General features: G+C 36.4%; 2 protein-coding genes across 2 annotated transcripts; one reads left to right on the forward strand and one right to left on the reverse strand.

The window, feature by feature from the left end:
* Positions 1-1,195: 1,195 nt before the first annotated feature.
* LOC104241862 (uncharacterized) lies at positions 1,196-1,684 on the reverse strand. The gene has a single exon (XM_009796820.2). It carries the CDS (start codon positions 1,682-1,684, stop codon positions 1,196-1,198), a length of 489 nt encoding a protein of 162 aa, XP_009795122.2.
* A 4,712-nt stretch (positions 1,685-6,396) lies between these two features.
* LOC104241861 (epoxide hydrolase 2-like) lies at positions 6,397-15,609 on the forward strand. The gene is made up of 4 exons (XM_009796819.2): positions 6,397-6,736; positions 7,559-7,726; positions 14,097-14,332; positions 15,205-15,609. The coding sequence occupies exons 1-4, from the start codon at positions 6,449-6,451 to the stop codon at positions 15,461-15,463; spliced, it is 951 nt and encodes a 316-aa protein (XP_009795121.1). The 5' UTR covers positions 6,397-6,448; the 3' UTR covers positions 15,464-15,609.
* Positions 15,610-15,650: the final 41 nt, after the last annotated feature.

A 15,650-nucleotide genomic window follows, 5' to 3' on the forward strand; every position in this document is an offset into this window, starting at 1 on the left:
TCATCCCCCGAATCTAACCGAATCATCGGGATTCAAATCCGAGCCCTCTAACACATAAGTCAATGTCCAGTTAACTTTTCCAAAACAAACCTTCCTTAAAGAGACTAAGTGTCTCATTTCCTACTAAAATCAATCCAAATCAATTCGTTCACACCCAACACTGATAATGAAGCATAAAGAAATAGGAAATGGGGAAAACGGGGCGGTAACTCACGAGACGACGGGTCGGCTCGTCACAAGGTAGTAATAAGGTCGCTCTTCCAGAGCCCTCAATTAACTTTATACTACCAGATATTGCATTAACATAAGCCTTTTTCTTAACAAAATAAGAGAAAAATTTCTTTTCTCTTAATATTGTGTGAGTTGTAGCACTATCCAAAAGGCATAAATCTTCATTACTCATCTTGGATCCAATTGAAGACTGAGGAATTTTATATTTTTCATAAAAAAAATAAAAGTAAATCATGAGAAATACGGAAAAAACTAACATCACCAACGACAACATAAGACAACTTAAGTACTACTTGAAAATAAAAAAAACAACTTTAGAACGAGACAAAAAAAACCACTGAAAATAAAAATAACATAATTGCATTCCCCTGTAAAATGATCAAACTTTAGTTTTGATCTCCAAAGAAGTCTTCAACTTCCAAATGAATAAGATCATCGAGGCCTTGAAAATCATCATCATTCAAAGCAAGATTTGTCTCGGCATTGTCATCATTTTTGTTTGAAGGCCCTGCCTCAAAATCATTTTTAAAGGTCAAGTGAGACTCCACTGGGGCATTAGCAGAAGATGCTCCAACATTATTTGTCTTTCTTTTGATGGAGTTTTGATAAAGCCGACAAAATGCTCAGGTGCACGACATTCAATTTTTTAATGACCTTATATGCCACAGCGGTGGTAGTTACCGCTTTTGCCTCTTGAAGGATTGTTCTGAGAACCCATATTGTTCTCTCATTTGCCATGACCACCATGATGACGACTATTATATCGTCTCTTATTATTGTCATGCCCACGTACATTCATATGACCATGATAATTATTCTGTCTTTTTCCAGACTTATCTCGTCTAGCTGCCATATTCGCTTCAGGAAGCGGAGCTGACCCTGTGGGACGGGCTTCATGATTTTTCAGCAAAAGGGTATTATGTTGCTCAGCCACCAGAAGGCATGAGATCAATTCAGAATACTTTTAGAAACCCCTTTCATGGTATTGCTGATGTAATACTATATTTGAGGCATGAAAAGTCGTAAGAGTCTTTTCCAGCAAATCCTCATCATTCACAACTTCCCCACATAATTTCAATTGGGAAGTTATTCGAAATACAGCAGAGTTATACTCACTTACGGTCTTAAAATCTTGCAACCGTAAGTGCATCCACTCATATCGAGCCCTTGGCAAAACCGTAGCCTTAAGGTGATCATACTTTTCCTTCAGGCCAGTCCATAATTCAAGTGGATCTTTCACTGTTAAATATTCAACCTTCAAACCTTCATCCAAATGATGACGAAGGAAAATCATGGCCTTCGTTTTGTCCTGGCTTGATGCCTCATTACCCTGAGTAATGGTGTTACCAAGGCCTTTAGCGGCTAAGTGAATCTCAGCATCGAGAACCCATAATAGGTAATTCTTTCCAGAAATGTCAAGTGCCACAAACTCAAGCTTTGACAAATTCGACATAGTAAAAACTATCAAAGAAGATAAATAATTAGAAATCATTAGGATAATAGCATAAAGAATCTTAAAAATTGACATAATATCAAATTTGTGATCTATATATACACTAAAGTGATAATTCCATAGAAAAGAATACTATTTTTTTTCTTCAAATTATTAATTTATCTTTGATGTTAACTAGAACAAAATATCTTCTCTCAATTAATTCTACTAATATAAAAATTAGCAACTTTCACATGACAATCATACAAATAACTTAAAATAAAGAAACATAGGGTTCTTATTTTTGCATATATCTAGAGATGTGAAAAATTATAAAACGGCATATTAAAGACACTAATCATGAAATCAAAATATACAACGAAAAAAAAATGAACAAATATACCTGAACAACGAAAAGAGCTTAACTTCGTGCTGATAACGTATTAAAAATGTAGCTCAAAGTAACAATATAAAACAAGAAGATAAGTAGAATAAGAGAAGAAGAGATAGCTTTCTTATTTCATCAAGTGTGTTCCATCTCACATTTCATGCCTCTATTTATACTATTACATATGAAGGTTACAAAATGATTGTCTTAAACATGGCATTAACAATTGAGATCATGGGGAGGGATTATGGAGGTGTGAGAGTTACAATCATAATGGTGATGAATAGCGGGAGGTAATTTACATCATGGGTGAAATTAGTGGGAGTAGTGGACATCCACATTTACTAAATATTTTATAACAACTATAATATTCTCCCCACTGTCTATATATCTACAAATTGATTGAATAACGACTATGGAAATTATAGCTTTCAATTCCAAGTATAGCATGTTCCTCCCTTTCAACTTACTTCTAATGACCATGTAAGGTGTTGTATTAAAATTTGAATAATGAATAATTAAGAATATTTGTTCTCAATATCTACATATATAAAATTAATTTTTATTTAAAAATTAATATTAAATATGTAATTCAAATATTAAATATGTGTGAGTGTGACAATATGTAGAGAATTTTCTTTCCAAAAAATATTCTCTTAACCTCTATAGTCCATTGATTATTCATAAGAAAAAATCGACGGCGCAAAGTCAGTAAGCCTTTCAGATTATATTGATAAGAAATTCATTTGTGATGTCTCCCTCAACCTACCACCAAAGGATGTGGTGCAGTGGATGAGACTGCTATTTCCTTAGCCAGAGGTCTCAAGTTCGAGCTCTGGGCATGAAAAAATCTTTGGTAGAGAGCGCTTCCCCCCGAATGGGGCCCTATGCGGCGTGAATCCGAATATAATCGGGCTCTAATCAGAGTACCGGACACCGGGTGGGAAACCAAAAAAAAAATGTCTCGTTCAACCTTATCCTTTTCCTTTGTAAAATCAACGCTTGAAACAGCAATCAACATAATACTATAGTTGTTTGCACAAATCAAACTACTCCAAATAATTAGTAATTAGCATCTAAGAACCAATATTCTTCGTAGGTGTGATAAATTCCCATAAAAAAGTGTAACTTGTCAAATGAGTCCAAACTTAAGTAGGTTAGGATATGAGGGCATCACCAATTGGCTTAATTCGTGTCATAACCCAAACTGATGGGTTGCGACGAGCACCCGGTACCTTACTCAATCGAGTACCAATGTAACATATCTTTCTTATTACATCATTATATACACATGACATACGGGCCTAATAGGCCAACATGATTCTTTATAAACTCGAAAGATAGGCCGACAAGGCCGTACAATCTTTTATGTACACGATATATGTCTGCAAGCCTCTAAGAATACATAAATATCATAAAGGTCGAGACAGAGTCCCGCCATACCAAACAATATACATCTAACTCATACTAATCAAACAAGCAACTCCGAAGCAAATGGAGCGCACCAACATCTTCCGCTGAGCTGATAGCCTACATAGAGGGCTCTCGACCTGTCTATCGGGATCTGCGGACATGAAACGCAGCGTCCCCAGGCAAAAGGAACGTCAGTACGAATAATGTATTGAGTATGTAAGGTACATAAATAAATACATAAGAGACATGGAAGACATATAGAGTACATGACTCAACATGTAAGTCTGAATAACTTTGTAAATCATAAATTACTTTTAGCGTCATGCGTATGCGTATGAATGTCATGTCATGTCGTGCATAGGTACATATTTCATAACATCATCAGCCTCTGAGGGCATCCCATCATATCATATTAGCCACCGCGGGCAAAATCATCATCGTATACCAGCTGATCAGGTGGTGGTGCGTATATAATGCCATAACCTTTCTCATATCCCATATACATATATACATACATATATACGCGTATATAACGCCGTTTGAATCATATTTACATATGTATATGCGTATATAACGTCGTTTGAATCATATTTCAGCCACTGTGGGCAACATCATCATCATATACCAGCTGATCAGGTGGTGGTGCGTATATAATGTCGTAACCTTTTCCCATATCCCATATACATATATTTACATATATACGCGTATATAACGCCATCTGGTCATGGGTCAATGCACATGAATGCAATACATGAAAAGTACGTTAATAAAATCTTTCAGAAGGGTCATAAGACCACTTTGCCTTTGAGTAATATCATAAAGTAATCTCTTTTCAACTTTCGTATTTTTCTGAGACCCATGAACAGATGATAAAATATTATGACACATGAAAATTCAAGAACATAGATATTTTTAATACTTCTATGAATATAGACATTCATAGAATTTGTGCATTTGCACGTTTCGTTCGTATCATATGGATCATGCCAAAAGAAAAAAGGGATAGCCTTAACATACCCGGAGTAGGAAAAAATCCGTGTGATATTCAGGAGAAAGATTGTACCGTGCTCTCCATAAGTGAAACACTATTGACCGATAAAAAGAAACATTAATTGACTCAATGATCTTCTACCCACGATAGCTGGGCACCGTGAATCATCTCATTTGATCAAAATCCAACTTATATCATGAGTGAAATGTGTGCTTCATATAAAGATGTAATCCATTTCCAAATATTCCTTGAAACTTTAGCTTGGCACCTTGGATAAACTTTTAGCATGGAACGGAGCCTTAAAAGTTCAATCTCAGTGTTTTCATATACTCCCGATTCCTCTTGTGGTAGCAAATTTTGTAATCTTGATTTAAATGACCTAACATTCTGGTTCCATGTATATTCTGAAAGGGTTGAGTCCACATATAAGAGAAACACCATTTAATCAAATGAAACCCATGCCATATGGAACAAACTACAAAGTCTTTCTTCTTACAGCCTTAAATACATAAATGGGACCACTTTCTTTCTATAGGTTAATCCTACGCAAGTTCTTAAAGCCACAGATACTCAACAGGTTATGAAGCTAATGTGCACTCCAGTTGTCTAACGTACAGTCCCTCCTAAATATGCCACCTTTCAATTAAAGGTAAGAGTCACCCCAAATGAAAGAAAGAGGGCTGCCACGTGAAAGATTTGTTTTTAATCTTATCCAATAATTAGTTAATTAGGTAATATCTCGCTACCCGGTAATTAATCAATTACTCGTATAATTTAAAAATTGTCTCAACTTAATTAAATACTACTCTCTTTTAACATACCTTATACACCTTACTAGCATGACCATGTAGTACCTTGTATGACACTAGTCCATAAATACCGGGTATTTTAGCTCGGGCCGTATTTTATCCCGAAATGCCAAACTTTGACAAAATTCGTTTTCTTAGACTTGCTCCCCCTTTCACCTTCATAAATTTACTAATCACTTGTGAAATAGCATAATCTTTATAATCCCCAAATAATCTTTTCCTTGGACTGATGTCAATTACCTTACGACAAATTAAACATAAAATATTACAGGGTGCAACATCGTCGTAACTTATTACTGTGAAACGTAATATCATTGTAATGTAATACTGTTGAGTACAATACTGTTGTAACTTAATACCGCAGGACGTAATATTGACTTAATTTTGCAGGGCGTAACAATTCGAGTGCTTAGTCAGCAATTTTTCTTTTTTGGTTGTATTTTGCTCTCTGACTGCTATATATAATAAAGTGCCTACTGCCATTATTGAGATGCAGTAGTCAGCCGAATGAATTTCTTATTTGAGACTTTCAACCTATAGCAGCCATTATTGAAACGCAGTTCTCTTGACCACGTGCTTAAGGGGCGGAGCTAGCCTTCAAAATACGGGTTAGAATCCAATAATTTTAGCTCAAACTTTGTATTATTTTAATACGTTTTGGAGCAACATAAAATTGTGTCCATGTAACCTATAAGTCACATGTTCGAACCGTAAAATTGGTCATTAATGCTTGTATTATGTGCCTACATTATACTCAATTGAGGTGCGGCCCTTCCTCGAATTCTGCATGAATGCGCGATGCTTGGTGGTGTGCTGGGCTGTCCTTTTTTTTTTTTACGTACAACATACTCCCTCGTGTCCGCAATTGGTAACCTTTAATCCTTTTTATTTTGGTCTAAAATATATGATCAAGAAAAAATTAATTTTATTTTTTAAAATTTGCCCGTATTTATATATTTTAATGTGTCAAGTTAACAAAATATAAATTTTATTTAAGGTTAATTTAGTCAAAATACTTTTTCTAAAAGTTAGTCTTTCTTAACGGACGTGAGAAAAAGCCAAAATATCACTTATTATGGGTTAGGGGATTAGCAATATAAAATTCATTAACTTCACGGGGTAAAATCTTGTACTCATATTGTATTTCAAATCCTAGTCCACAAAAAGGGCCTTACTTTGTGAAAATGGACGGAATAGAACGCAAATATATTAAAGTGAATGGTGTAAATCTCCATGTAGCTGAAATTGGACATGAATCTTCTCCAGCTGTTGTGTTTTGCCATGGATTCCCAGAAATTTGGTACTCTTGGCGGCACCAGATGATCGCTTTAGCCCGAGCTGGTTTCAGAGCCATAGCATTTGATTACAGAGGATATGGCTTGTCTGATCAGCCACTCGAACCCGAAAAGGCCACCTTTTCTGATTTTGTTAACGATCTTCTTGGACTCCTCGATGCTCTCAACATCTCTAAGGTATCTTCTGCAACTATGAGTAATTAACTAATTAAGTATACAGTCATATTTAAGGCTGATTCAACTAAACTTAGTACTTTTAACTTGAAATATGTATAGATACGAAATATTTATCTATCATTTAGATGTTAAAACAAATTATACGAACAAAACCAAGTACAAAGGGGTAATTAGGACAAGGTAAAGTTTAAGAGGACCTTAACAAAACGAGCCAAGTTTAGGGGGTCTTTAGGTATTCTGCCTAATTTATATCTAATGATGTTCCACTTTTGCCTTTCCTCTGCAGTTGCATAAAATAAGATATATTATGATCTTGTCATTGCTCAAAATATTTTGATTTTTTACCAATTTGTTGGTAAAAGAAAATTAAATAGATTCAAGTAGAGTTTTCTCGAACGTATCAATAAGCTAGACCCATACTGTGAGTTGTTTCATGCCATAAATAAACTCGGACAGGTGGATCAAGTTTTCTTTTTCCTATCACAGATAGCCGGGTTTTATGCGCCGGTCAATTGACTGTGAAGCAGAGAAGGAAGAGTTTTGATCTTTTTTTTTGTTTTTTCTTTCATCGAATATGATCTATTACTCTTATCCGCTATCTTTAATGGGTCTGAGGTCGAATTATCTTTTTAATCCGTTCTTTGAATGCAAATCAATATAACGTTTTGGTTTATGTTTACATATGTAGTCCTAATAGCTATGTGTCTCAAGATGTAACCCGTCAGCTATGGTTATAGAGACTGAATAACAAATAGAACTCAACTTTCTTATCTTGCTCGCAAGTTTTTCTCAAAAGGTTCATGTGCGGGCACATTTATGCAGGTTTTTCTAATAGGTAAAGATTTTGGAGCTGCTATTGTTTCCTCCTTTGTCTTATTCCACGAGGAGAAGGTTATCGGATTTGTAACGATGGGCGTCCCATTCGTGGCCGGAAGCCCTCTTAAGAATCATGATCAACTCCCTGAAGGCTTCTATGTTTATAGATGGAGAGTATGTTGCTGATTTCCCTGTGTGATTTCCTTAAAAAGACTCAATTCCTGTTTCCTTTTGAACTCATTGCAGTAATTTTAGATTGTTATTACTACCTACTATTTGATTGCTATTTTTCGCTTCGGTTTTCTTAATATTTTATTGTTGTTACTGCTTGTTGCCACTGCTTTTCATGTTTCCTTTGGTCGAGACCCTATTGGAAATAGCCTCTCTGCCTTCCCAGAGTAGGGTAAGGTTTAAGCACACACTACCTGATCACGTCCAACTATGCCTTATAAAAAGGACTAAGCGGTCCCTGCAAATATAATCCGGTTTACAAGTCCGGAGTCGAATCCCACAGAGAACTAAGGCTTAGCTACAACTGTTCAATATTGCTAAGAAGACATGTTCGAACAATTCCTAAGTTATAAATATTAAGATTCTTATATCTAATTAACTAAATAATTAAATTAGTAGATTAACAACTAAAGATACTACGGGTTGGAGAAAAGATTAAGGAGGTCTAGAGTTATGATTTCCCCAATTGTCGGAATCCTTCCCGCTATGTCTTCTATAATTTCACCCAAGTATTCTCTACCGATCATGAGCGCTTTGTGTGTTGTAATTCTCTCCCGAGTAATTACGACAATTTACTAGACATACTCTCCCGAGTTACGCTAGCTAGTTGTACTTATAGTTCACTTAAATCACACCTAAGGTTTCGTTATCCCTAATCCCACCTTTAAACCCTTGGTTATTGATTCCTCACATACGTTGGGAGTGATGTTGTTCAACAACTACCTAAATATGCACTCTCTTCCGAGTAATACATACTAAATAGGCACAGCTAATTGAGAGCTCTTCAACCAACCACAATATAAATGTAGTTGAACAAATAGAGAAAAGCTACGGCTCAATTATATAAAAACATAATAAGAATTTATCCTACAAAAGGTTCTATCAAAAATCTAGATAATAAATTAGCTATTCATAATAGTATGTAAAACTACAATACTAAAAGTCATAACCAACAATGAAAAATAGGAAGAGGAAGGAAAACTCGTAGAAGAATTCTCCGCCTTGCTCCTATTGTGTCTCTGCCTCCTTAGGTCGAATCTGTGTCAAAAATTGGTCTCCTCCCCTCCTTAGGTCTAAATTATATCAAAAGTGTGTCCAACCTCCCATAAATACCATTTTTCCATGTATATATACCAAGTAGGGTTAGGCCCAAACAATTATACCTTCTCCAATGTGAAAAAGGACACTTTTCCCGGGTTTGACTAGCGCGGCCGCGTTCATGACCGCGCTAGTGGCCGCGCATATTGCCCAGTATTCTGCCAGACGAGCGCGGCCTGAGCGCGACCGCGCTATTGACGCGCACTTTTCGCCCTGTTCCGCGTCGAATTTGGAAAAACGTAAAACATAAAATTTGTAGTCCTTTGAGTTAGCTTTCCAACCATATATTGTGGAGCCCAAATGGTTCTGAGCAAAAAGTTATATCCATTTTACTAGACAGTACGCAATATACCTACTCGATTCTTCGTTCGCTCTAACTATCATCCGTTGACCCCCAAACACGATCCCGGGTTAATTCCTTGAGCTTTTACTCAGACTTCAAAGCTCCAAATCACTTGAATTCTTTTCATAACATCTATATAGCTCGGAATCACTCCTACAAGGCATAAAACACACAGTTAGTGCAAGACACTAGCGATTAAAGCTCAAACTCAATCAAAGTGCAGTAAATTTGAGTGTAATAAGCGACTAAAATACGTAATTATAGCCGATCATCAACAACTCACACTTAACCCATTGCTCGTCCTCAAGCAATCAAACTACACTTTATATAGACACGACCTTTTAAAGCAATTTTCCTAACTTATCACACCAAGAATATTTAAAATAGACTAAGCACAAAAGCGTAACATCTTCACCTCAAGATTTGACTTACAAATACCACGCATTATTCACAACTCACGTACTTACTCTAACATAGAGGTCACTGACATTACCTTTCCTTCATGAATCAAGTGCCCTCACACAACAAAAGAGAGTAGTTCCACATAATAAAATTTAAGAACATTTAGGAACTCAAGATAGAAAGAATTCACTCACTCTCAGAAATAATATTCATATGCCATAAAAGATGCACCATAAGCTTGTCCGTAGTGTACTACTCCACTAATCGAGCTCATTCAATCTTGGATCAATTAAGACTTTATTTGGTTGTAATGTAGGCTACGGGACGGGTAGGATACATTTAGATATAAGAGTAACTACACCTCCCTAAGCACTTTAATACATATATTTAACATTCAAACCTCATACTTATGTCAAACCAAACTCCACCTTCACATCAATGTATATTACCTATTCTTCTTTAAGCACACTTACATTAAAAGCCACCACTTATTCAAGGAATATTTTTTTTTTTCACAACAATCGAACTATTTTTTTTCTTTTTTTTTTTCCAATTCAAGTGGCTCTTACTTTTTTCAAAACATGGCACCTTTCTCCTTATTTCATTAGTTCCATTCAAAAGGTAAACCAACCACCCCACACTTTAACTTTTACAATGTTCATAAACAATTCAAGTGCTCATGAGAGGTTACAATGGTTTAAATAGATGGTTAATTCAAACAAATGGGTAAGACTTGTAATGTGGTTGCCAAAGAAACAAGATTACAGGCTCAAAGGGGTTAACTACGATACATAACAACTAGGTGGCTAAAATATACATACTGGCTCAACAAAGAAACGCTTATATCACTTCCAAGACTGAACAAAACTACTATTTCGCTTTGCAAACACACATGGCAAGTTCTAGGCATCAAATGCAATGCACAAAATATAACAAATCCTTACACACACATGGCACATAACTCACTTAGGATTGCACTCATCAAGACACTCTAGTCAAAGCGGTTAAGCAAATTTAAGATCATACAGTTTAAGGTATTTATACAAGAGTCAAAAATTGAGCCTAAGCGTCACAACCAAAGTACTCACTATTCTCAAGGCATAACAAAGTCAAGAGATATTGCTTCAATTCAAAACACAACACAATGGCTCCTACTCCCAAAAAAAACTAACTACACCTGGTTCAAATAAAACCCTTGGAAAAGAACTGCGGCACAAAGAAAAACCAAGGGGGAATTGCTACACTACCTAACAAAAGAAAATCTTTTTATTTTATTTTTTCTTTAGACTTAAATCCCTCAAGAAAATTGTCTAATAGATCCATCTTCGGGAAAAGTCCAATCTTTTTTTTTTCGTTTTTTCTAAAAAAAAGATAAAATAATTATTCAATTAAACTAACACAACTAAAATAGCATAGAAAGTCACTCAGACAATCTCCTCACTCCACACTTAAAATTGTGCATTTTCCCCAATGCACACCATACTAATAAGAGGGTAAAAGAAACTCCCTGGTAGGCCAAAGGCCGAAGCACTAGCAGCTCATGAGGTACTCAGTCTTCTCCCAAGCTTGATCCTTTGTGCGGGTACCTCACACTTAGTTCTAACCATTTGGTTTGTTATTGCATCCTTCCAATACCTTTGCTTTTCATGCTCCTAGAAAATAAAAAATTGACACTACAAAAATAATACAATTAAAAAAATAAAAAATAAATAAAAGAAAGCAATAAAGCTGGGTTGCCTCCCAACAAACGCTTGATTTAACGTCGCGGCACGACATGAATCACTTTCTGCCTCCACTTTGAACTTATGAATCGGACCCCAAGTTTTGATTCTGCTCTATGATCATGCTCCTGGGGTGGTGTAACGAATCTGACTGGCCCAACAAAATAATGTAGTATTCTGCACTTCTTGGCCTTTAGATGAGGTGTGTAATCCCGATTTTTTGGCAAGAAGAATTCCAGAATGTAAGCACTTTGTTCCCCATTCCTTGACTCCTCAAATGGCTCGGACGACTCTATTTCCATATCATCATCTAAACACAATGTGGAAAAATGCTTGGAGTGAGGACCAATGCGCTCAACTACATGAACATTGGGACTGTCTACATTCTCAATACTAATGACAATAGAGTCAACTAAATATGTATCCTCAATATCCTTGGTTGACTCTAGTATCTCTTCTACAACATCGACATCCTCAAAATCTAGTGCGATTGATTGTTGGTGTTCTACTCTAGCTTCCTCCTCTAGCTCATCCTCAAATTCATGCTCTTCTTGGCCACTATCCCCAATATTGGCTTGCTGAGCATTAACAGCTCCAACCACTTGACTCAATTGAGCCTCTAAGTTGCGAATAGTTGCCTCTTGCCTCTCTATCTGCAGTTGTTTCTCATTATTTTGTTCCAGAAGGCACTTTAACATATCCTTGATCTCCTTCAAGTCTACATCCCCAGATTCTTTATTCCTGCTAACTTCACAAGAAAATGTAGAACCATCATAGTTAGGGGTTGGGGGAAGATAAGAAATATAAGCACAACCATAAAAGTGATCATTTTTACCACCACACACATCACACACATTCTACAAATAAGATTGAGTTGGTGCACATAACTCGCTCTCAGGAACGTTTTGAAAATTTTGCCACGGGTGGTTTCCTTCATAATATGTATGGAGATCAATAGTAGAATTATCTACACGTAAATTCTCATAATTCCAAGATGTCATGTTTCTCAAATCAACAATTATAAAAACAAAAAACAAAAAAAAACAAAACAAATTAAAAAAAAAACAAAATAAAAGTTCAAACTTGAACCCTAGCAATATATACAGCTACAACTACAGCGTTAGTTCCCCGGCAACGGCGCCAAAATTTGATCACGCCCAATTATGCCTTATAAAAAGGACTAAGCGGTCGCTACAAATATAATCCGGTTTACAAGTCTGGAGTTGAATCCCACAGAGAACTAAGGCTTAGCTACAACTGTTTAATATTGCTAAGAAGACAAGTTCGAACAATTCCTAAGTTATAAATATTAAGATTCTTATATCTAATTAACTAAATAATTAAATTAGTAGATTAACAACTAAAGATACTACGAGTTAGAAAAAAGATTAAGAAGGTATAGAGTTATGATTTTCCCAATTGTCGAAATCCTTCCCGCTATGTCTTATATAATTTCGCCCAAGTATTCTCTACCGATCATGAGCGCTTTGCGTGTTGTAATTCTCTCCCGAGTAATTACGACAATTTACTAGACATACTCTCCCGAGTTACGCTAGCTGGCTTTAATTACAGCTCACTTAGATCGCACCCAAGGTTTCGTTATCCCTAATCCTACCTTTAAACCCTTGGTTATTGATTTCTCACATACGTTGGGAGTGATGTTGTTCAACAACTACCTAAATATGCACTCTCTCCCAAGTAATACATACTAAATAGGCACAGCTAATTGAGAGCTCTTCAACCAACCACAATATAAATGTAGTTGAACAAATAGAGAAAAGCTACGGCTCAATTATATAAAAACATAACAAGAATTTATCCTACAAAAGGTTCTATCAAAACTCTAGATAACAAATTAGTTATTCATAATAGTATGTAAAACTACAATACTAAAAGTCATAACCAACAATGAAAAATAGAAAGAGGAAGGAAAAACTCGTAGAAGAATTCTCCGCCTTGCTCCTATTGTGTCTCTGCCTCCTTAGGTCGAATCTGTGTCAAAAATTGGTCTCCTCCCTTCCTTAGGTCTAAATTATATCAAAAGTGTGTCCAACCTCCCCTAAATACCATTTTTCCATGTATATATACCAAGTAGGGTTAGGCCCAAACAATTATACCTTCTCCAATGTGAAAAAGGACACTTTTCTCGGGTTTGACTAGCGCGGCCGCGCTCGTGACCGCGCTAGTGGCCGCGCATATTGCCCAGTATTTTGCCTGACGAGCGCGGCCTGAGCGCGACCGCGCTATTGACGCGCACTTTTCACCCTGTTCCGCTTCGAATTTGAAAAAAACGTAAAACATAAAATTTGTAGCCCTTTGAGTTAGCTTTCCAACCATATATTGTGTAGCCCAAATAGAGTTCCGAGCAAAAAGTTATATCCATTTTACTAGACAGTGCACAATATGCCTACTCGATTCTTCGTTCGCTCTAGCTATCATCCGTTGACCCCCAAACACGATTCCGGGTTAATTCCTTGAGCTTTTACTCAGATTTCAAAGCTCCAAATTACTTGAATTCATTCCATAACATCTATATAGCTCGAAATTACTCCTACAAGGCATAAAACACACAGTTAGTGCAAGACACTAGCGATTAAAGCTCAAACTCAATCAAAGTGCAGTAAATTTGAGTGTAATAAGCGACTAAAATACGTAATTATAGCCTATCATCACTACCTAAGACCACACTTGTAAGAATTTATTGGGTTTGTTATTGTTGTTGCCTCATTTCAGTGATTTTCTAATCCAGGAGCCTGGGCGAGCAGAAGCCGATTTTGGTAGATTTGATACTAAAACAGTTGTAAGAAACATTTACATCCTTTTCTCCAGAAGTGAAATACCAATAGCTGATGAAAAGCAGGAAATCATGGATATGGTGGAAACATCAACTCCTTTACCCCATTGGTTTACGGAAGAGGATCTTGAAACTTATGGTGCCTTATATGAGAAGTCTGGATTCAGAACTGCATTGAAAGTTCCTTATAGGTAAGAGCCAGTTTACTTATAAATTGTGGTAATAAGCTCTCAAAAATACATGGAAGCACAAACCAAACTTGCCATCCGTAAAGTAATGGGAAAATGTACTATGTTGTACAAAATATCTTAATTTCAGCCTTCGTTATTCTTTTTAGCCGGCCATATTCTTATCGTTAGCAAAATGTCTTATATTTTCCTCGACTTTAATGGTGCTCCATAGAAAGGGAGCCTTGGTGTAACTGGTAAAGTTGCTGCCATATGATAAGAAGGTCACGGGTTCGAGCCGTGGAAATAGCCTCTTGCAGAAATGCTGAGTAAAACTGCATACAATAGACCCTTATAATCTAGGCCTTCTTCGCACCCCGCGTACAGCGGGAGCTTAGTGCACTAGGCTGCCCTTTTAACGGTGCTCCATCATAAATAGGAGGGAACCTTAGAGCAATGGTAAAGTTGTCTCTGTGTGACCTATAGGTCACGGATTTGAGTCGTGGAAGCAGCTACTAATGTTTGCATCAAGGTAGGTGGTCTACATCACGCACCTTGAAATGCGGCCCTTCTCCGAACCCCGCGTGAACGCCAGATGCTTTGTGCACTGGACTGCCCTACCCATATATCAAAATACTTCGGAGAAATGTCCAAATACCCCTCTACTTTTGACTATGATTTAAAATTACCTGTAGCTCTACTTCGAGTTGGAGGTCTATTAGGACCAAGTGTAAAGACGAGACAATTTGCTAATGACAAAGTTATAATGGTCGCAAAGTGTAACATAATGTACAATTAAATTTGGTATAGTAATTAGCCACTTCATCCTCTTGAATATCTTAAATTTCCTTACATCCTTTGTTTTTCCTGTTATGTGGATTTTTTCTTTTGTTTAGGTCATATGGCGAACAAACAAACAATCTACCAGTTAATCCAAAAGTTCATGTTCCAGCACTGCTGATAATGGGTGAGAAGGACTATGTCTTAAAAGCTCCAGGAATGGAAGAGTACATAAGGTCTGAAAAGGTGAAGGATTTTGTACCAAATTTGGAGATAGTGTTTATTCCAGAAGCAACTCATTTTGTTCAAGAGCAATTTCCAGATGAAGTCAATCAACTTGTTCTTAGCTTCCTTAAAAGTCATAGTCAACCTTGAAATTTTATGAGTGTTAATTTTCAAAAGCATTATAATAGTTTTAGCAGTGATATATTTATAGCATTTGATGTTATAATCTATCTTGGAATGAAGTTCTATAATTCTGTTGATACGAGACTGAAATGAAGTGAATGTCTTCTATTTAATGCCACGACCCAAAATCCAACTAGTCGTGATAGTACCTAGT

The sequence above is a fragment of the Nicotiana sylvestris genome, chromosome 8 (genome assembly GCF_000393655.2).
Source record: "Nicotiana sylvestris chromosome 8, ASM39365v2, whole genome shotgun sequence".
Taxonomy (NCBI): Eukaryota; Viridiplantae; Streptophyta; class Magnoliopsida; order Solanales; family Solanaceae; genus Nicotiana; species Nicotiana sylvestris.